Here is a 24,163-nt window from a genome sequence, read left to right on the forward strand (position 1 = left end):
AAGCCATTCTCACAGCAGTGTACCTACAAAACAGAATGCCAACTAAAGGCGCTGAGCGCACACCACATGAGACATGGCATGGTAGGAAGCCAAACCTGTCACACATAAGAACATTTGGAAGTACAGCATATGCTCATGTACCAAAGCAAAGAAGGCATAAGCTGGATTCCACAACAGAAAGGGGCATTTTAGTTGGCTATGCTCCAGGACACAAAGGATATAGAATTTTAAATCTGAAAACTGGCATTGTTGGCATAAGACATGTTACATATTTTGATGAAAACAAAAGGGTTGATAAAGGCTGGATTATCCCAGATGAGCCTTATCATCCAGAATATGAAACTAGAACCATAATAGACATGCCAGTGTATATAAATGCCATACCAAGGCAGATGTCTGAAAGCAACTCATCTGTATCTAACGAGGAACAGGCAGAGGAAGCAGACACAGAAAGGATCATTGAAGAAGACAGTACAGTTGGAGAAGGGGAATCAATTGGAGAAGAACTCTCAGATTTAGAGGATGCGGAAAGGTCAGACCAACCTGTTGTCAGACGCTCATCCAGGGAAAACAAAGGTGTTCCACCCCCAAGACTGTCTTACCTAACAAAGTCAGCAGAAGCTCAAGAGCCCTTAACATGGGATGAGATTGAGAAAATGCCAGCAGAAGAAGCTGCTGAATGGCATAAAGCTGCACAAGAAGAAATTGATGCATTGGATAAAAATAATACTTGGATTCTTACAGAATTACCTCCTGGCAAGAAAGCTATAGGATGCAAATGGGTATTCAAGTTAAAAAGGAATGCACAAGGAAAAGTGGAAAGGTATAAAGCCAGATTAGTGGCAAAGGGATATCTTCAAAAATATGGAGAAGATTTTGATGAAGTGTTTGCACCTGTAGTGAAACACACGACAATTAGAACACTTCTGAGCATTGCAGTCTCAAAAGGCATGCAAGTCAACCACATTGATGTGAAAACAGCGTTCCTTCATGGAGATATAACTGAAGACTTGTACATGGAACAACCAACAGGTTTCATAAATACAAAACAAAGACAGCTAGTGTGTAAATTAAACAAAGGTCTTTATGGATTAAAGCAAAGTGCAAAATGTTGGAATGATAAATTGCATGAAATATTGACAAATTTAGGATTTAAGCAAGGTGAAGCAGATAAATGCTTATACACTAGGTGCACAAATGGACAATATGCATACATTTTAGCTTTTGTTGATGATCTGCTCATTGCAAGCAAAAGTGAGCAAGAGTACAAGGACATTGTAAAATGTTTAAACCTCAATGTTGAGATAAAAGAACTTGGTAATGTGTCATACTATCTTGGTATAGAAATTGAGAAACAAAATGATGGTTCTTATCTTCTAAGCCAGAAGCAGAAAATAAATGAGCTTATTGAAAGTTTAGGTATGCAAGATGCCCAAGTTGTAAGCACTCCCATGATCACTGATTTTCTGAAGGATGAAACAGTAAGAGAACCTTTACCAGATAACATCCAATATAGATCAGCCATAGGTAAGCTTTTATATCTAGCTACCACATACAGGGCTGATATAGCAAATGCAGTAGGAATTTTGAGCAGAAGGGTCAGCTCACCTACCAAATCAGATTGGACTGCAGTTAAAAGGATGGTAAGGTATTTAAAGGGTACCATTGATTGTAAATTAAAGATTTCAGCCAATAGTAATCCAAAACTAATATGTTACTGTGATTCAGATTGGGCAGGGGATCATTCTGATTATAAATCCACAAGTGGATATGTGTTTATGTATGGAAATGTACAAATTTCATGGGCCAGTCATAAACAAAGTATTGTGAGTTTGTCTTCTACAGAAGCTGAATACGTGGCCGTATCGGAAGCGTGCAGAGAACTGATGTGGATTGAAAAACTTTTGCTGGATTTTGGAATAGCTGAAAAGAGACCAATCCAGATAATGGAAGATAATCAGAGCTGCATCCGACTGTCACAGAATGACAAGGTTCAGTCACGCACCAAGCACATCGCAACGAAATACCACAACGTGCGAGAGTTGGCGAAAGAAGGGGTCATCAGTCTACACTATTGTCACACCAGTGAGATGACAGCTGACATCATGACCAAACCGTTACCCAGAGAACATTTTGTGAATCTGCGTATAAAGCTTGGACTTTGTATGAATAAATAATTGCATGACAGTTATGCATGAGAAGGGGTTTGTTGGAATGTAATTGTATTTTACATGCATTGCCTGTCACCTATTATTTCTCTGTGATTACTCTGTGACCTCTGATGTGAATTACTTAGAGAGGTCACACAGCTATGCAACTTCCTGTGGGGGTTAGATGCAGCACATGCAGCACATGGAGCACATGGAGCTCATGATCTCTCCTAACCTGAGAGGATCTATGGTGGTGTGAGCATCCATTACCATCTAAGCACATGGAAGGAGCTGATAATACAAATGTATAGTAATATGTATATATAAGCCTGTCTGATTATAATCTAACTGCAAACTGTGAGTAAACAGATGTTTTGTTACTTCACTTTAAAGTGACTCAGCAGTGAATTATTCAGGGGTGAATGAGAGAGAGATGAAGAAAGAAATTAACATTTCTAAAGCTGAAGCTGTGTGTACTAAAATCTGCTAATTATTTACTACAAATAATCCAACATCCACCACCGCCAACTCCAGGCTCCGCCCATTCTGCCTCGCCTGACCCCATGCCTGGAATAAACTCCCTGAACCCATACGCCAGGCCCCCTCCATACCCATCTTCAAAGCCTTGCTCAAAGCCCACCTCTTCAATGTCGCCTTCGGCACCTAACCACCATACCTCTATTCAGGAAATCTAGACTGCTCCAACTTGGCATTTCGCCCATTAGATTGTAAGCTCTTTTGAGCAGGGACTGTCCTTTTTGTTAAACTGTACAGCACTGTGTAACCCTAGTAGCGCTCTAGAAATGTTAAGTAGTAGTAGTAGCTAAGTGGGCAGATACACCTGCATAAAAAGCAGTCCTAACTATGTTCACTTGGCCACATGAGTGATGGCACTGAATGTCAGCTGGAATCTGCATAACGAAATCCTACTAAACATACTTGAATATTTTGGCATCGGAGGCAATGTCCTAAACTGGTTCAAGGGGTTCCTAACCTTGCGCTCATACCAGGTCACATCAAATTCCACTACGTCTGCAGCATGGACACCTGAATGTGGAGTACCGCAAGGATCACCCCTCTCACCAACTATCTTCAACCTAATGATGACACCATTGGCAAAACTTCTATCAAAACATAACCTTAACCCATATATATACGCTGACGATGTAACAATATATATCCCTTTCAAACAAGACATTAAAGAAATCTCCAATGAAATCAACCAAAGCTTACACATCATGAACACCTGGGCAGATGCATTTCGATTGAAATTGAATGCAGAAAAAACTCAATGCCTGATACTTACCTCCCAATACAACACGAATGAATTCTCCGCTATAAACACACCAAAACTAAATCTTCCAATTTCAGAAACTTTAAAAATCCTTGGAGTTACTATTGACCGCCAATTAACACTTGAAACCCACGCAAACAACACAACCAAAAAGATGTTCTACTGCATGTGGAAACTGAAAAGAATAAGACCATTCTTCCCAAGATCCGTCTTCCGCAGCCTAGTGCAATCACTCGTGCTCAGCCATCTGGACTACTGCAACTCACTATACGCTGGTTGTAAAGAACAATTACTGAGGAAACTTCAAACAGCCCAGAACACAGCAGCCAGACTCATCTTCAGGAAACCAAAATACGAAAGTGCAAAACCCTTACGAGAGAAGCTACAATGGCTCCCACTCAAGGAACGCATCACTTTTAAAGTATGCACACTAGTCCACAAAATCATCCACGGTGAAGACCCTGCCTACATGTCTGACTTAATAGACCTACCACCCAGAAATGCTAAAAGATCATCCCGAACTTTCCTCAACCTCCACTTCCCTAATTGCAAAGGCATAAAATACAAAGTGCTGCACGCGTCCACCTTCTCTTACATGAGTACACAATTCTGGAACAAACTACCACAAAACCTGAAAATGATCTACGAACTAGCCGACTTCCGCAAACTATTAAAGTCCCATCTCTTTGAAAAAATCTATCGAAAGGATCAAAACACATGAAGTCCACACACACTGTTCGCAATGCATCAATACATTCTCTTCTATACTTTTATCCCCCGCAATTTTAACACATTTAAACCTTAATTTACAGGTAAAAATAGAAAATATTATACCCGAACGTTCTCTTGCTATTGCTCTGTTGCCCTATCAGTATCCGTTGTTCTTCTATTGTTCAGTTGTTCTTTTCCACTGTTTTGCTCCCCCTAACGATACTTGGAATTTATTTTAACTTAACTCCTCACATTGTAACCATAATCATGTTGTAACAGATTGTACTTCCATCTTTACAATGTATTGTAAGCCACACTGAGCCCGCAAATAGGTGGGAAAATGTGGGATACAAATGCAATAAAATAAATAAATAAATAACTACCAGATAGCAGCCTGAAGTTTCCCCTCTCTTCTTGAACCCCTTGAAGAGCAATAAATTCCTCCCTCCCAACCCCTATGAAAAGCAGTAGGGTCCCCTCCCTCTCTCCCTCATGTCCTCCTTCAAAAAGCAAAAACTCCCCTCCCTCTCAACCCCTACCAAAAAGTAATAGACCTCTTCTTTTCTGACACCCCTGAAAGAGCAATAGGCCCCTCCTGAAGCCCTCCTCCAACCCCTGGGTCTAAATTAACCTTCTCTGGTGGTCTAGGGTGGTCTTCAGGGCAGGAGCAAATCTGTCACTCCTGCCCATGCCAGCTTTAGACTCAAAATGGCTGTTGCAACCTCTAGCAGCACTTTTGCCATGCCACCCAGCATTACATAACCAGATCTAATTTAGCCGGCGATGGTCATCGCTTAAAAAAACACTGACTGCAGTTGGCTGAATATTGAACAGTTCATGTTTAAAATCTTGTGATTTCAGATAGGACAATTAGATTTGAAGGTAAACTCTCAATTATGCATGCAGAGCGCGGCTACGAAATTAGTAAGTGGTCTTGAAAGCAAAAATTATAGGGACAGGCTTATGAACCTTAACATGTATACGCTGGAAGAGAGGAGGGAGAGAAGAGACATGATAGAAACGTTTAAATATCTCAATGGCATTTATGTACAGGAAGAGAGCCTTTTTCAAATGAAGGAGAGCTCTGGAATGAGGGGGCATATGACGAAGTTAAGATGGAATAGGCTTAGGAGTAACCTAAGGAAGTATTATTTCACAGAAAGGGTGGTGGAGGCGTGGAATGGCCTCCCGGTGGAGGTGGTGGAGTCGAGGACTGTTCCAGAATTTTAAAAGGCATGGGATAAGAATGTGGGATCGCTTAGGAACAGGTAGAATTGGGGGTTTCAGAGGATGGGCAGACTGGATGGGTCATATGGCCTTTATCTGCCGTCATGTTTCTATGTTACGTTGGACATCAAGACAAGGCAGCTAGCTCATGAGGAAGGAGACTTAGAGTACACACAATTTACACCTTTTTCGGTACAGGTGTAAACTTATGTGAGCATTTGTATGATACTAGTGGCCAATGTATCAGACTAGTCCAGTGGTTCCCAAACCTAGTCCTGGAGGCACCCCAGCCAGTCAGGTTTTTCAGGATATCCACAATGAATATTCATGAGAGAGATTTGCATACACTGAGGCATATTTTCAAAGCACTTAGCATTCCAAAGTTCCATAGGTTTCTATGGAACTTTGGAAGGCTACATGCTTTGAAAATATGCCTCTCTCATCCCCTGTCTGCAAATCTCATGACTATTCATTGTGGGTATCCTGAAAACCTGACTGGCTGGGGTGCCTCCAGGACCAGATTTGGGAACCACTGGACTAGTCTATAAAGGAATATAGGTGCTAGTGTTGTCTTTATAAACTAGGAGTCTTTTGACATTTCACATAAGCACCCTGTTATGACCTTACTCCTTCAAATATAGCTCCTTATATAGTATTCCTTCACTGAAAGAACACACTGAGATTGATATTCAACTGCTTTTGAACTGTAAGTTTGTGAGTTAGGTGGATAAATATTTGTAAATGAAACTTCTCCCCCACCTCCATATAAGAACTAGAGGCATTCAAAAAGCACAATTTCACTATTTCCACTCACAGATAAGCAACTAGTTTCACAAATCTGGTCTGTCAAGTGCAGGGCCAGATGCACACGCCCATGACAATGCTGGTTCCTTTCCTCCTGAGCGCCCACAGTCTGAGTGCATCTACATTCTGGACGCGTTTACTCTCCGAGAACGTCTACGTCTGGACACGTCTATGTCTGGGCTCGTCTACACTCTGAACGAGTCTATGTCTGGGCACGCTTACAGTTTGGGCACACCAACTGTGCCATCAAACGCCTTAAGTTTAAAACCAGGAGCCTCACTTTTCCTCCTTGCCTCTGCTACTTCCTGGTTGGTTGTACTGGTGCGTTCTCCTCTTGTTTACTGCTTGACTTCTGCCTGGACCTGACCACTGCTGGAACACCGCCTGCCCTGACTCTGCCTGGACTTGACCACTGAAGGAACGCTGCCTGCCCTGACTTCTGCCTGAACCCGACTACTGCGAGTAAGCTGCCTGCCCTGACTCCTGCTTAGGTCTGACCTCACTTTCTCCTCCTGTCTGAGCCTGAGCCCTTTCTCTCCCGCCTGACTCCTAAGTCCTGTTGGCCGCCTGAACCCAGGGGCTCAACCGCTGGAGAACGGTGGTTGCTGCAGGAGAAGTGTTGGGTTTGCTAATCACTGGCTCTCGGACCAGCCTAAGGGCTCACTTACTTCTTCGGTCAACTGTGTTAGCTAGAGTTACTATCATACATTACCAGGTTAGTGAGCCTACCACCATTAATGTACATTGTTAATAGATTGACTCCATTTCATGAAATGGAACCTGCAGTAAAACTGTCATTAACTCACATAAATGAGGTACCTTACATTAGCAATTCTAGCTGAAATTTTGGCAGGTAATTCAGAATGAGTACATAAATATCCCCAAATTATTCAGAACACTTTACCCTCTAATATTATTCTAAACATTTATGTGTGTAATGTTATTTTATTTCTAATTCAGAAGTATGCTTCACATAAAGGTATTTTAAGGAGACCACCCTCCTTGAAACAGTATTGATAAAACATGAATTCAGATAAGTTTTTTTGACTGATTTTTTAAAATCTAAATAAACATAATCCAGCCAATATTCAAAATGATTAAAGCAGGCAGGAGAGACTCCTGCCCGCTTAAATTGCTTGTCTGTGGCACTTAACCGGTTAGCGCTGCTGAATATTTGCAAATAGTACCTACGCTGAAACTGGCTTACTTGTGGGCATTCTGGGGGTGCAGTTGGCACCTATGTAGTGAAGTGCTGATATTCAGCCCTTGACAGCATAAGAAAACCGCTTAAATTGGGTCACATAAATAGCAGTCCAGTCCTTAAGTGGTTCAGCTTATGCAATCAACGGCTGAAGATTACATTTAACTGCATAAATTTTAGTTTAGTGGCCATTTAAAACTGAATATTCGACTTCCGGTGGAGCTGCCGGCCAAGATGGCCGCCGCGATTTGAGCTCCTGTAGAAGACGATCTGGGATCCCACCAGAAATAGCAGTACCGGCCCCAAAATTAAGGTAGAAGAGAGAGCAACGGGGAGCGGAAAGCTTACTGTGTGCCTTCGAACATCTTAAGACCCATTCGGTTCGAATGTGAAGTAGAATCTCGATAAAATCTTGCTTGCTCGAGCCCGCGTGGAGCCGCGAATGGTAGCAGCCGGAAGACACAGGCCAGTTGTAAAAAAAGAACTGTGAAAGGAGACGGTAAAATACCCGTACCCGCTACTGCGAGTAAACAATGAAGCGGCAAATTGGAGGGGCAAATACAGGGGCGAACAAGCAATGAGACACCTGCGAGAGAGCGAAGGAAGCCAAGACAAGCAGCGAAGTACTCGCGAGGTGAGCGGCAGAGGGACGGACTAGGCCAAACGAATGGCTTCCACACGTGTTCCTCAAGCTGATCCGCGGAGGACAAGGTTAGCGGTACAAAAAGATTTGTAGGCACTTGCTAACGCTGACCAGAGCGGACAATTTACAAATAAAAAGTCATATAACTTTACTGTGGCTACAAAGGCAGGATAGAACTATATATTCTTGGAAAGAAAACCCGAATACAGGCGACTCCAGAACAATTACATGGCGACCAGAAGCACCAAAAAAGAGTGGGAAAAAAGTAAGAACGGAGGAACAAAGATGGCAGACAAGAGTTTTCAGTCCTCACCGTCGGTCAGCTCTGCTTGGACGTCAGAAATAGTAACAGAAGTAAAAGCTGCTGTGGAGGACACCATGAATCATAAGCTCCAACAAATTATAGACAAACTTGAAGGGATGGATCAACGAATCACTACATTCACCACGGAATTTCAGGAGGTTCAACAGAGACTGGGGTCCGTGGAAGATTCTTCACAGGAAACGTCTAAGTCAATTGAACATCTCCAAAAAACGATTTCAAACCTGGAGGAAAAAGTAGATGACTTGGAGAATCGATCTCAAAGGAACAATCTCCGTTTAGTAGGAATACCGGAATCGATAACGGACGCAGAACTGAGGGGCTTTTTAGAGCCATGGCTTACCAAGAACCTGCCTCATTCAGCTAAGAACGGACCACTTCAGATTGAGCGGGCTCACCGCTTGGGACCGAGAAAGGAGACTAATGCAAAGCCTAGAGTGGTCATCTTACGTTTACTCCATTATCAACATAAAATGGATTTGTTAGCTGCCCTTCGGCAAGGGAAGGCACTGGAAATAGACGGCCGCAAGATACTGTGTTTTCAAGACTATTCTACCAAAGTTTCGCTACAACGTAAACAGTATTCACCAGTTTGTGGGCGACTACACTTGATGAAGATCAGGTTTAGCTTATTATACCCAGCTAAATTGAGAATTCAACACAACGGCGTAGTAAAGTATTGTGATACAGTTGAATCAGCCCAAGCATTTGTGGACAAGTTGGAAGAAGATAGACTAAATACCTCTGGAAGCACCTGAACAAAGACCTAGAGGGCACAAAATGAGCCATAATGAAAGGATGTGGAGAAGCAGAACTGGACAGATGAGTCATGACAATTTGTTATTGATGTGATAGTTTAGTAGTTATACAGTTGAGGGTTTAACATGCAAGGAAACAGGGGGGACGACAAACATTTAATAATAGAGTTTAATGGATCGGGTGGGATCCCAGATTCGAAGCACGGAAGTGAAGCACCTAGGTGCTGCAAGGTATGGAGGGGGTTTGGGGAGTTGGGGAGGGGGGAGGGTAGAGGGAGGGACAATGAGGAAGATATATTTCATGGTAGACGAAGCACAGCAAAAAGGAAATGGTATTTTAGACAAAGCATGTTTAGGAGATTCACTGTCTAGATATTGGTGGCGGGGGTATAGGCTGGGATGCCCCTTCCACCCAAACAATGGAATCTTAGAATCATGGGCCTTAGTCATAAAGTACACGTGGGATGACATTTAAAGTAGTGTCCTGGAATGTGGGAGGGATATCTTCACCGATTAAAAGACAGAAAATTCTGCAGGACCTTCATAAGCAGAAAGTCACAATTGCATTATTGCAAGAAACACACTTAAATGCCAAAGAACATGAGAAATTACGTCGCTGGTGGGTAGGAACCTATTACGAATCTCCGGCACAGGCCAAAAAAGCGGGGGTCATAATATTGATTAAGAAAGGGATCCAAGTTGAGACACATAAAATCATTGCCGATAAAGAAGGTAGGTTTGTATTGGCACATTTAACAATCGAGCATCAATCAGTGGTTCTATGTAACGTTTATGCTCCTAACACATATGTTAAGGGATTTTATAAACAACTTCTAAGACATCTAATAAGTTTTGAAGGAATCCCCCTACTGGTGGGAGGTGACTTTAACGCGGTGGGAGACCCTACAATGGATAGGTCGCAAGGGGAAAGGAAAGGGGTGGGAGGAGAATCGAGAGGGATAGCAATGTTAAGTGGGGTCCTTGACCTGGTGGACGTGTGGAGAACACTACATCCATCAGAGCGTGACTATACACACCTGTCTCGGGCGCACGGCACCATGTCAAGGATAGATTATATATTTATCTCTCGACCACTTTTTACACAGATTCGTGCAGCGGACATAGGCCCTATCAAAATTTCAGATCATGCGATGGTAATAGTAATGTGGGAAACACAAGAAAGAAGACATGGACTAACTCAGTGGAAATTCCCCCCTCGACTATATAAAGATCCGAACTTTAAAGAGTTCATACTTGAAAAATATAAGCAATTCCACGACGCTAATCAGGCGCATCAGGCGACACCAATACTTTATTGGGATACGGCCAAGGCCGTACTTAGAGGGGAGACAATTGCATACACGAGCCATCAAAAAAAAATATGGGAGAAGGAACAGCTTCGGTTAGAAAAAGAAATAACAAGGGTTAGGCGAGAATATGGCCGACATCATAATATAAAGCTAAAAGCCCAACTTTTAGAACTACAACAAACATTGAACGAGAGGTTGCATTACAGGGCAAAAAAAAATTATACTTATTATAGATATCAATTATACAAATATGCCAACAAAAGTGGAAGAATGTTAGCCAGACTGACAAAGTCTCAGCAGGGTCCCTATAAGATAAATGCATTGAAGTCAGCTACAGGAACATTAGAAAATGAGAATACTCAAATTAATAAAATCATGCAAGAATACTATAAGAATCTATATGCCACCCCGGACCCACCCGCGGTAGATAATGAGATCTATTTTGCTGGACAGGACCTCCCACAAATAGATGCAACAGGCTTAGATATGTTAAACGCCCCCATAGAAGTAGAAGAAGTCTCATGGGCTATACAGCAGGGACCGCTGGGTAAAGCCCCGGGCCCGGACGGATACAGAGGTGAATTTTACAAATTATTAAAAGATGACATAGTAACACCACTTACCTCAATGTTCAATGCTATAGTACAGGAAAAACAAATGCCCGCCTCCTTAAGAACAGCACAAATTATAGTAATCCCAAAACCAGGAAGGGATACCAAGAAACCTGAATCCTATAGGCCAATATCCTTACTCAATTATGAAGCTAAGTTATTTGCTAAAGTACTGGCAAATCGTCTTTCTCGTATACTGCCAGATCTAATTGAGGAATCTCAGGTGGGATTCGTACAGGGTAGAACTATTACCAAAAACATGAGGAAGATTTTGACAACCTTGGAGAAAACATCTAAACAGGACATACCATCGGTACTAATCAGTTTCGATGCCGAAAAGGCGTTCGATAGAGTAGTATGGGGATTTTTATTTGGAACTTTAGACGCCTACGGTATAAAGGGGTTTTTTCAAGAAGCGATTCAAGCTTTATATTATTTGCCACAAGCTCAGATAGGGGTCAATGGTATCGTGTCCTCGCCGTTTCCCATAAATCGGGGGACAAGGCAGGGATGCCCATTGTCGCCCCTGTTGTTTGTTCTTACTCTGGACCCATTGATAAGAGATATACAGAGAACACCGGATGTACAAGGTATTCAGGTGGGATCGGAAACTTTTAAGATAGCAGCTTTTGCAGATGATTTATTGGCTCATGTAACTCAACCAGAAACATCGTTGCCGGCTCTTTAGAGTGTATGGCAGAGTATGGTGACTTCTCTGGTTTTAAGCTCAACCTAGATAAGTCTGAAGTCTTGCAGAGGGAGGGAGATCAAATCAGAGATAAGTTGAGACACTTACCATTGAGATGGGCAGAGGAATCCTTTAGATATTTGGGAATCCGACTAACAATGGATACCGCAAAAATTTATACAATCAATGTGGCAAAGCAATTACATGATACTAGACAGTCTATAGAACGCTGGCACCCCTTACCGATATCATTAATGGGCCGAATAAATCTATTTAAAATGATTATATTTCCTAGATGGCTCTATCTGTTGCAAGTGCTACCAATATATATAAATAGTAAGGATTTACGACAGTTGAATAAGATCTGTCGGGGATTTTTATGGGGAGGGAAGAAATCCAAGGTGAGATTTGACCACTTGACCGATGGATGGGCCCGGGGGGGAATGGGATTACCCTGTATTAAAAGGTACAACCAGGCATGCCTTACGAGACATCTCAGGGACTGGCTCTGTGGAACTACTCAGTATACACCATTGAGTTGGGAGCAAGCACTATTTAGGCCCTGGCATTTGAACTTCTTGTTGCATGCAAAAACAAAAAATCTACCAGTTTGTGCCAGAAGTAATATATTGCTCCAACCTTTGAGGAAGGTATGGAAAGAGGTTATGCAAGCTTGGAAGTATAATCCCAATGTTAGTGATCTACTCCCACTGTGTGGGAATGGAGACTTCCCACCAGGGTTAGAAAAGGGGCTATTTGAGAGCTGGTCGGCACAGGGTATCACCTTATTAGAACACTTAGTAAATGAAGAGGGGGTTCTGTATAGCTTTAATGACATGAGGCAGAGATTGTCTCTAAACGCTAAAGACCATTATAAATATCGGCAATTACATCACTATTGGTTCAGTATGGACCAAACTGCTTTGGGTACAGGGTTGGGATCCAAGATTCGTGATTTTTTGAAAGGGGATGAGTATGGGCAGGTGTCTGTATCGAGTTTGCATAAAGCATGGGAGACCCTTAGCCCCCCCCGTATATATGAGTCACTTGAAAAGTCATGGAGCAAAGATCTAGGATACGAGTTGACAGGAATAGATTTTGCAAAATTGATAAAAGATATCCCGGGGCAAGTGGGTGGGGCGGAACTACAAGAGAGTCAATACAGGGTAATTTACAGGGGATACATATCGCAATCACAAGCAGTAAAAGCAGGATGGATAACAGATGTACAATGCCCAAAGTGTCATGAAGATAACACATTTTTCCATGCATTTTGGAAATGTGCTAGTATACAACACTTTTGGAAACTGTTGCAGACATACTTTGAACAACTCCTGGGACATAGACTGTTACCCTCATGGAGGGGAGTGCTTTTGAATAAAAGAAATGCGTATGGGATTTCTGATAAAGATCAGGAGCTATTTTTATGCAAGGCCTATGCAGTGGGAAAAAAATGTATACTTAAACACTGGTTGCAGGCTGAACCTCCATCCTTTTGGCACTGGAGAAGTAGATTACATGAGTTAATGCTATGGGAAGCCAGAGAGGCATATAGCGCCCCGAAGAAAAGGAAAATATTTGTCAAGATATGGTCAAGGTACTTACAACATATTTCCCACAAGGCTAGGAGCGCAGTACTTAACAAACTGGGACCGTTATAGGCAGTGCAACAATAAGCAGATGTGGGCTTTGAACTGGTTCATAAATGTAATAGACAGTGCTACTATCAATACCATGAAAAATAGTAATTATAGATAAAGGGAAACTTTGGAGACTGAACACTAGACACGAGTTAATGGTTGCATTATTTTATTGTATGTTCAATAACACTTGTTCAATATACAGTTGCAATACATATAGAGGGAGGGGGGGAGGGGGGAGATAAAATGAGTAATAAAAATCTGATGACTGTTAGTAGCATATTGATTCACATGTTTACTGGAATTGAAATGTATCTTGCTCTACTAAGTAATGGAATGTGATTTCTGTTTGAAATGTCATCAATAAAAAACGTTGAAACATAAAAAAAACTGAATATTCAATGTCGTTGCCCGGACATGGCCCAGCATTGAGGGGCCCTTTTACTAAAGAGTTGCTGTGCGGCAACCCGGAACTACCACTGACCCACGCAGCCACCAGTGGTAATTCTGCCTCCAGCACATGCCATGTCCAACGCTGCTGCATTAAAAAAAACGCAGGGGATTACCGCTGGGGTAGCGTAGGAGCCCTTACTGCCACCTCAATGGGTGGCAGTAACTGCTCCCCCCACATGGCCATATGGTAAGTGCAAGCTTACTGCATGGCCATGTGTTTTTTCATGCTTTTTACCCATTGCAGTAAAAAGGGCCCTGGTGCACAGAAATAACAGCTGCCGCTGCTACTGCAGGACCCTTTTTACTGCAGCTTGGTAAAAGGGCCCCTGAATATCTGGGAATACTGTTGGTGGCAGACATTAAAACACTGTAAGAGTAGTTAGTATACTGAAGGATTTTACTATCATACACAATCCAGACTGGGTTTATTTTTGCCTCTGAATTCTGAGAATATTTTACAAAGGCGACATAGTTGTTTATGTCTCAATAGAAAGCAGACTTCCAGATGTAGATCGAATTATGCACACATATTGATGCCCCAGAGAATGTGTATGTGCATTTACTCTAGACACGCACAGATGTATTTCAAACTATACACATATACATTGCAGCCTCATCACTGTTCCACTTGAACTATACCCCCTTGAAATACCTCCAATGCAGATTGTGTAAAAGTAGGCACACAATATCCTCCTCTATCTATAACAAGCTCCCTTACATTTAAGAACACTTCGCACTTGAATTTATAAAACTTTGCCATCGATGCAGATAGCTGTATAGTTACATGTATAAATGGCAGTAGCGCGCCTAAGCACTTTTCCATAATTACATGCTTGCTGTTATAAAATAAAAGGGATATGCATGGACATTTGCACCATGTTTCAGCTGGTGCAAATGGCAGTGTCTAAAGCTAGGCATGATTCCCAGGCATAAGCGCAATTCTATAAATGCACGGCTTATAGAATAGCGTTTTTTCTACGCCAATTTTTTTGGCGCCATATATATAGAATGTAGTCCTATGTAAATGCATATGCAAAACCCTGTGATGCACTGAAAACAGGCTTTATACATATAAAAAAAACTTTATAGATGTACCCTCTCCCTCCAATACGCACATCTCTATAAAGGAAAATATATTGCAATTTTAGTCACAGACCTTAAGTATAACACAATAATCAGGCTCCTTCTTTTCCACATACACTTCGACTAACAGATCTCCAGCCCGGGAAATCTAAAAATAATAGCATATAAAGAAATTAGACACATGAGATATCAGCATTTGATAGCCACTGCATATTATCAGTGAAATAAAATGATTTCTTCTAAGTTTTCTTATTTCAGTAGAATTGATATACCACCATAATTTCACAAGCTGCCTTCAGGTGGTTTAAAATAAAAACATATTTTAGAATGTAAATACTTTTATATAAAAAGAAAGAGGTGACTAACAAGAGAATAAAGGAGGAAGAGGAGACAGGGTGATTATGAAGTCATAAAAAAAAAAAAGATGAAGATTAACCAAAGTCAGGGGTCTTTTTACTAAGGTGTGCTGAAAAATGGCCTGCGCTGGTGTAGACATATGTGTTGGATGCATACAGGTCCATTTTTCAGCACACCTGCAAAAAAAGGCCTTTTTTTAACGAAAAATGGACGTGACAAAATAAAAATTTGGCATGTGTCCGTTTTGGACCTGAGACCTTATCACCACCCATTGACTTAGCGGTAAGGTCTCACACGTTAACTAGGTGGTAATCATCAGCACGCATACATTGCCGATTACTGCCTAGTTAGCTCCACACGGTAGAAAATAAAAAAATATTTTCTACCGCACATATCGGACATGCGTAAAAAATGGAATTACTGCCCGGGGTTTGCAGTAGCCGGGTGGTAGTTCCAAATTGATGCGCGTTGGACACAAGTAGGCACCTACACGGCTTAGTAAAAGGGCCCCTCAGATTGAAATAGCCATGTCTTGATTAGGTTTTTGAACTTTTTTTTGTGAGGGCTCAACTGCCAGGGGAGGGAGTTCCAGAGATAAGGTGCTAGATAACAAGTAGTATCCAATCATAATAGTAAAGGTGGGGGTAGGACAAAGAGGGATGCTTGGGAGGAGCTCATCCAGCTCGTCCCAGTCCATCCGCACCTGCCTCTTCCAGTCCGCCTGATCCAGCTCCTCCCTGTTGTGCCAGACATCTGCTCCAGCTTCCTCCAGCCCGCCTGATCCAGCTTATTCCAACCTGCCTGCTCAGCTTCACCCTGTTGCTCCAGTCCTTCTGCTTCCGCAGTACCAGCCCGCCTGATCCAGCTTGTTCCTGTCCAACTGATCCAGCCTCTCCCTACTTGTTCCTGCTTGTTCCAGCTACCTGCTCTGGCTTGTCCCAGTCCGTCGGATCCAGCTTGTTCCAGCTACCTGCTCCGGCTTGTCCCAGTCCGTCGGATCCAGCTTGTTCCAGCTACCTGCTCCAGCTTGTCCCAGTCCGTCGGCTCCAGCTTATCCCTGCCTGTCCCAGTCATCTGTTTCATTGACTCAAGTCGCTACCTAAAATCCTACTGCTCTGTATCATGTTGAAATTCTACTATCTACTTGCTATTTAAATTCTGCAATATTGTAGACTTTGAGGCTTAAACTGCACCTCACTGCAAATCCTCACTCTATTTGCTTTATTAATTGCTGTTTTACAATCTGCAATATTGCTAGCATTTAGGCTTAGCTGCATCTCACTGTAATCTACTTAATTATTGATTGAACTGCTTTAATGCTAATGCTTAAATCCTCAAGTTGTTACCTCGACTTCTGATGCATATTGAATACCTGCTTTAACTGTTGACTGAATTCCTCACTCTATCTCAACTGCTGATTGCATTCTTCTAGACACTATCACTCCCTATGCCTTAGCTGTTGCCTGCTGTCCCAGTCCTAGCCTTCCTGCCTTCCTCCTCTACTCCTCTCACCTTAGCCACTTCACATCTATCCGCATCCACCTTAGCCCTATATATGGCCCCTATACACATTCTCTTCATCGCCCTGTCCCTTCCTAACCTCTTCCCCCCTCCCCTTCCACTGTCTACCTCAGGAACTCATTGCCCACCCTTGTCCTCTCCCGTCCTGCTCATTACTCCCCTACCCTACCTCCCCCCACCCCCCACCATCTCCCCAGCTCTCAAGCCCCCCTCATCATTCCTAGCTCTCAACCTTCTACACTTCCTCCCCACCATTAACCCATCCCCATTCCTCCTTAACACATCCCGTCTTCGTCATCTTCGTCGACCCTCCTCCCCCACCCTCCTCCGCACTCTCTTACTCCTTCTCCTACTTTCCGCAGGTGACATCAATCCCAATCCAGGTCCCCCTCACCTCTCCTCTCCATATCCATGTAACCGATCCCAGAATGCCTCCAATCTCATCTCTATTCCCCTTCTCCCCCCCGCTTCCCTCCCCTTCTCGTGTGCCCTATGGAATGCCCACTCAGTATGCAACAAACTCTCCTTCACCCACGATTTATTCATCTCCCATTCCCTTCAACTGCTCGCTTTAACTGAAACTTGGATAACCCCTAACGACACTGCCTCAATCGCAGCCCTATGCCATGGAGGATATCTTTTCTCCCACACTCCCCGCCCAGATGCACGCGGTGGAGGCGTTGGGTTTCTTCTCTCACCCTCCTGTAGTTTCCAACCCCTCCTCCTGCCACAGTCTCACTGCTTCTCATCCTTCGAAACTCATGCCATCCGGCTATTCTACCCGACACCACTCAGAGTTGCAGTCATCTACCGCCCCCCTGATAAGCCCCTCTCTTCATTCCTTACTGACTTTGACGCTTGGCTCATCGTCTTTCTTGATCCCTCATCCCCATCCCTCATTCTTGGTGATTTTAATATTCACGTTGACAACCCATCCAACTCCTAAGCTTCTAAATTCCTCACCCTGACATCCTCCTTTAACCTCCGACTATGCTCTACCACCCCTATTCACCGTAATGGCCATTGTCTCGACCTTGTTCTCTTCTCTTCCTGCTCACCTTCCAACTTCTGCACCTCAGTCCTTCCAATCTCAGATCATCACCTAATCACCCTCACACTTCATCACCCTCCCCCTCAACCTCGCCCAACTATAATCACTGCCTTCAGGAATCTCCAAGCCGTCGACCCCCCCTACCTTATCCTCTCACATCTCCAATCTCTTCCCTTCCATCTCGTCTTCTGAATCCGTCGACATGGCTGTCTCTACCTACAATGAGATTCTCTCCACTGCTCTGAATACCCTAGCACCATCCCTCTCTCGCCCCTCTAAGCGCATTAATCCTCAGCCCTGGTTAACCCCTTGCATCCGTTACCTTCGCTCCTGCACCCGATCTGCTGAACGACTCTGGAGGAAATCTCGCACCTTGTCAGACTTCACCCATTTCAAATTCATGCTATCCTCCTTCCAGTCCTCCCTATTCCTTGCCAAACAGGAATATTACTCTCACTTAACCAATTCTCTTAGCTCCAACCCTCGTCGCCTCTTCGCCACCCTCAACTCCCTACTTAAAGTGCCCTCCGCTCCCACCCCCCTCACTCTCTCCTCAAACACTAGCTGACTACTTCCACGATAAAGTGCAGAAGATAAACCTTGAATTCACTTCCAAGCCTTCTCCTCCCTGTGACTTCTTAACCCACTCCCTCAACCAACCTAACCTGGCCTCCTTCTCCTCCTTCCCTGAGATCACCAAGGAGGAAACTGCTCGCCTTCTTTCTTCATCTAAGTGCACCACCTGTTCCTCTGATCCCATTCCCACCAATCTGCTTAACAACATCTCTCCTACAGTTAGCCCCTCAATCTGTCACATCCTCAACCTCTCTCTCTCCACTGCTACTGTCCCTGACACCTTCACGCCACTTCTCAAAAAACCTTCACTTGACCCCACCTGTCCCTCCAACTACCGCCCCATCTCTCTTCTACCCTTCCTCTCCAAATTACTCGAACGCGCTGTCCATAGCCGCTGCCTTGATTTCCTCTCCTCTCAGGCCGTCCTCGATCCGCTTCAATCCGGCTTTCGCCCATTTCACTCGATAGAAACAGCACTCTCTAAAGTCTGCAATGACCTGTTCCTTGCCAAATCCAAAGGTCACTATTCCATCCTCATCCTCCTTGACCTATCTGCCGCCTTTGACACCGTCAATCATAATTTACTTCTTGACACACTGTCCTCATTTGGGTTCCAGGGCCCCGTCCTCTCCTGGTTCTCTTCGTATCTTTCCCAAAGCACCTTCAGAGTATTTTCTAATGGCTCTTCTTCCACCCCCATCCCGCTCTCTGTTGGGGTTCCTCAAGGATCTGTCCTTGGACCGCTTCTTTTCTCGATCTACACCTCTTCCCTGGGTTCGCTGATCTCATCACATGGTTTCCAGTACCATCTCTATGCTGATGACACCCAGCTTTATCTCTCCACTCCCGACATCACAGTCGAAACTCAGGCCAAAGTTTCGGCCTGCCTCTCTGACATCGCTGCCTGGATGTCCAACCGGCATCTGAAATTGAACATGGCAAAGACTGAACTCCTTGTCTTTCCACCCAAACCCTCTTCTCCTCTTCCCTCACTTTCCGTCTCTGTTGACAACGCCCTCATCCTCCCCGTCTCTTCAGCCCGCAATCTCGGAGTCATCTTCGACTCCTCCCTCTCCTTCTCTACCCATATCCAGCAGACAGCTAAGACCTGTCGCTTCTTCCTCTATAATATTAGCAAAATTCGCCCATTCCTCTCTGAACAGACCACCCGAACCCTCGTCCACTCACTCGTTACCTCTCGTCTTGACTATTGCAACCTTCTTCTCGCTGGCCTCCCGCTTAGCCACCTATCCCCCCTTCAATCTGTCCAAACTTCCGCCGCACGGCTTATCTACTGCGTGAACCGATACGCTCATATCACCCATCTCCTCAAGTCGCTTCACTGGCTCCCGATCCGCTACCGTATACAGTTCAAGCTTCTCCTATTGATCTTCAAGTGCACTCAATCTGCAGCCCCCCATTACCTCTCTACCCTCCTCTCCCCGTATGTTCCCACCCGTAACCTCCGCTCTCAGGACAAATCACTCCTATCCGTACCCTTCTCTACCACCGCTAACTCCAGACTCCGCCCCTTCTGCCTCGCATCACCTTATGCCTGGAACAGACTTCCAGAGCCCATACGCCATGCGCCCTCCCTCCCCATTTTCAAGTCCTTACTCAAAGCCCATCTCTTCTCCCTTGCTTTTGGCGCCTAATCACCCTCCCCATTCATGTTACCTACACTGACTACATAGTTTGTAACCTTTACATTGTAAGCTCCCTTGAGTAGGGACTGTCCTTCCCCATGTTAAACTTGTACAGCGCTGAGTAACCCTGGCAGCGCTATAGAAATGCTAAGTAGTAGTAGTAGGAGTAGAGGGAGCATGCTGGAATATGGGAAATAAAGACAGCAGACAGATAGTCAAGGGCAGATAGTAGCAGGCTTTTGAAAACAAGACATGAAATTTTGAATTTAATTCTGGCACAGACAGAGGAAGTCAATTCTCTGATTGTAACAGAAGGGAAACCCAATCAAAGCTCGGGAATTGAGAAGTAATTGCACTGCTGTGGATTGATTTAACTGAATTCTTTTTAAGGTCTTTTTTTAGCAATCCATTTTAGAGGGCATTACAGTAGTCAATTTTAGAAATGATCCATTAAATAAGTAATGTCTGGACAAGATGTATGAGGAGGAAAGGCTTGATTGCCTGGATTTGGTGCACATAAAAGAAAGACATACTGACCAATGTATTAACATGCGGTATAAAATTAAATTTTGGTCAAAACTGATATCAAGGATACACATCTCTTTAAAAATGTTTCTAAGCTTAGAATGGAAGAAAATATGCTTATTTAGTGATTATCTTAACCAAACTCCTTTTAAATGAAATGTCAACAATATTACCCACATCATTTCATTTTATTTTTTAAATGAAATAAGAAAAAACTGAAATTTCAGTTTTATCCGAGGTCATTAATGATGCAAACTACCAGTGAATAATGTGCACTATTCACACAATAATACACACTGTCTATGGCTTGCACTATTGAAGGATAGTATGCCTATTGATAAATGATGTGTGCAAACGAGTGATTAGTGTGCACTATTTTCACAATAATGTGCATAATGGACAAAATTGCCTGAAATAAAAATGAAAAAAAAAAATGCAAAAACTTAAACTATATAAAGGGAAAAATCATGTAAATGTCTGAGTTTCATGTAAAATTCTATAAGCTGAATTCAGAGATTCATGGTAAGGGCAAAAGAGTTCACTCTGTTACAGTACGAATGCTTCAGCAAAAAAAATAGCTAGAAGTCTAATTCCCTGGCCATTACTCTGTCTCAGAAAAAGCAGATGTGACCCATGCAATTCATCTGTGTCTTGGAAATACTTCTGTCAAAATTCTGCTGATGGCGAAGAGCATTTCTGTAAATGCTGACTGCCATTGGCTAAAATAGACTCTGATATTCCATGCTGAGCTATGTCCGAGCATCAGCACTGAGTATCTAGGTCAATGGTGGTACCCAGAAGTTATGTGGATATGTACGATATTTAGTGCCATACCTTAATACCTAACTGGACAATGTTAAGGTAGACCTTTCTGTAGTCAAACTTGCTCATTTAGATATGCAGGTACCAGTATTTAATATCACCAGTGCCTATATAGAGGTAAGTTTATAAATGTTGCCCACGAAATTGGCAATGGAAAAAACTCACTAAAGTGGTATTCTATAAACTGTGCCACCAGTACAGTGCAGTTTATTGAATACACACAAGCAGAAAGTTACACATAAATTTAGGCGTGGCCAGTTGCACCAATGAACAGGGAAAACAACGGAATGGCACTTCAAACCAGATCTTCTCTACAGATCAGAAGACTACGCTTCCTTTTCCTGAAGAAACTTTCTCCCAGTACTTAATACATATACAGGCAGCCAAGGGGAGGTGGGGGAGGGGGGGGAGGCCATATCCTCCAGCATGCTTAGACAAATTTAAATGGTTGTGATTAAACATCATCAATCATGTTGGCTTTGATTGTACACAAACTCAGCCCTTGCTTGATAACTCATACATTAGCTGGAAAAATAATGCACAATATTCCATCCTAATAATGTGTATTATTTTACAGCTTTTTAGTAACTCTAGCTGTATATTTGCTAGAAAGAATAAGACTAAACAATAAGAATCATACACTTTAAAGTTAACAACATATATACTTTCTAATCGTTTTAACATTTGATTTATTACCATGGAGGTTATGTGGTTAAAAAAAGGTCTCATGAAATAAGGATTTTTAGAAGAGTTAAATATGAAAGAAAACCTTACAGAATACGGTAGCTCACTAAATACAGTTCACTTCCCTAAGGCACATCAATGATGGATGACACTGCCAGCTGAATTATGAATTTAAATGTGCTACATTAACACATAGCTTTGTTAAAGTAAATATGCAATTGTAATCATCAAAATAGTTTTTAACCCTTAATATATATGCTTCAACAACAATGCCAGTAGTTGAGGAACATGGCCAGCGCTGAGCAGACTTCTAATGTTTGTGCCCCGATCATGGCTGGACAGATCTGGATGGGCTGGAGTTTGGTTTCAATGGCAATTCCAGTATTGAGGACTAAGGCCAGTGCCAGGCAAACTTCTACTCTATGCACCAATCATGGCCAGACAGATCTGGATGGTCTGGAGCAGAGCTTCGATGGCAACTCCAGTAGATAGGGAATAAGGCCAGTGCCAAGCAGTTTTCCACTGCCTGTGCCCCAATAATGGCTGGACAGATCTGCATAGACGCCCGGTATAAGAGGTTTGGGGAGGCTAAGTCTCCCCAGCTGCAAGCCAACCCAAAAGCCTTCCCAAAGGTAACCAGGACAGCATGCTGAACAGCAGAACACCACACAAAGAGCAAGAAGACTCCATTAGAGCTGTGGCCACAGGACTTCCTGCTGTTTCAGTGCACAGCCACCCGCCGCGATGATAGTCAGGAGTATTTGGGACTTCCACTCCCTCTCTCCACGACTCTTACACTGCTACCAGTAGTGGTCTCCACCATAGCAATTACAGCAGACCTGCATGCCTACCTAAGGAGCTACTCAGCCTTCCCCCTATGACGTGTCCCGCCTCCTCTTAAGTGACTTCCTGCTTCAGCGAGGGTGGGGTGTGTCACAGGAAGAAGTCTGAATTCCTGAGGGAGGCCTGCTGTAAACACTAGGATGGAGACTGCTACCAGCAGCACTGTACGCCTCAGACTATTCCACATCTAAGAAAAGAAGACTGCTTCTTTGGAGGAGGGGGCAGCAAGGAGTGGGACTAAGAGAGAGAGCCTGTTCTTTATTGTTGGTAAAATTTTTATTTGATCTCACATATTTTTAAACATGCCAGCTTGTGCAGCATACGGATGTACATAGAGGCAGTATTGGTTTCATCAGTTAGAGTACCGAATTTGTTTTCACTTAGTAAAGGGCCTCTAAAACAGACATGTTATAAGATCCAGGTGCTTAACAATCAGACTTACTATTTATAAGTATAATTTAAAAAATATATTAATTAGATTGAAGGAGCATTTAACATCTTTTTTTTTCTGTGCCTACATCAAAAGAAAAAGATGGCATGTGGGAACTTACATTTTTTATAATATACCACTTCAATCCACAAAACAAAAAAACATTTGCCTTTTTTATTACTAGTATTTCACAGAGAGGTATTGAATAATGAGGGAAGGGCTTCCTTCATGCAGAAGTTCTGCTGAGTCAGTCTAAATGTGCCAAGTTCATATAAAGTTAATTATGTTTAACGGAAAATAAATCTGTTGGCTCAGGCTGCTTGCTGTATGAATATTCCATCACTGTTTCATTATTGCTATCAAGTATTACATATTAAGGGCACTTGCTTTAAACTTTGTTTTAATTCATTTATCCAGTCCTTATATGCACACAATTTTGCTTTTTAAACATAAAGGTGAATCCTAAGGGTAGTTGAACAATTAGGTATAAACTGTGTTGTTTCTGATTTTACTTATTTTGGACTGCTTTGTGTCCTGCTCAGTACATCTTCTGTCTGGAATTTTGGAAGATGGAAATGAGACAATAAAAATTAAGTTTTAGATGTACTCTGTAGAAGTTATGGATGTAAACCCCGCCACTGACCAAGCCACCTTTAGCCTCCCCAAACAGCTGAGCAAACAACCGCCTATGCAGAACTGGATGGGATGGAGTGTGGTTTCAACGACAACTCCAGTATTAAGAAATAAGGCCAGTGCCAGGCAGATGTTTTCTGCCTGTGCCCCAGAAATGGAAAAGAGAGATCAAGATCAAGT

At 43.0% G+C, this 24,163-nt stretch overlaps 1 protein-coding gene across 2 annotated transcripts in view; it reads right to left on the reverse strand.

Annotated features, from left to right (window-relative positions):
• Positions 1–24,163, reverse strand: part of ARAP2 (ArfGAP with RhoGAP domain, ankyrin repeat and PH domain 2) — a 508,912-nt gene that overhangs the window by 114,567 nt on the left and 370,182 nt on the right. For both annotated transcript variants that reach the window (XM_030191273.1, XM_030191272.1), the window contains exon 24: positions 14,969–15,043. In XM_030191273.1, the coding sequence (XP_030047133.1) occupies positions 14,969–15,043 (75 nt within the window). The remainder of the gene's footprint in view (positions 1–14,968; positions 15,044–24,163) is intronic.

Source organism: Microcaecilia unicolor, chromosome 2 (assembly GCF_901765095.1).
Source record: "Microcaecilia unicolor chromosome 2, aMicUni1.1, whole genome shotgun sequence".
Classification (NCBI taxonomy): Eukaryota; Metazoa; Chordata; class Amphibia; order Gymnophiona; family Siphonopidae; genus Microcaecilia; species Microcaecilia unicolor.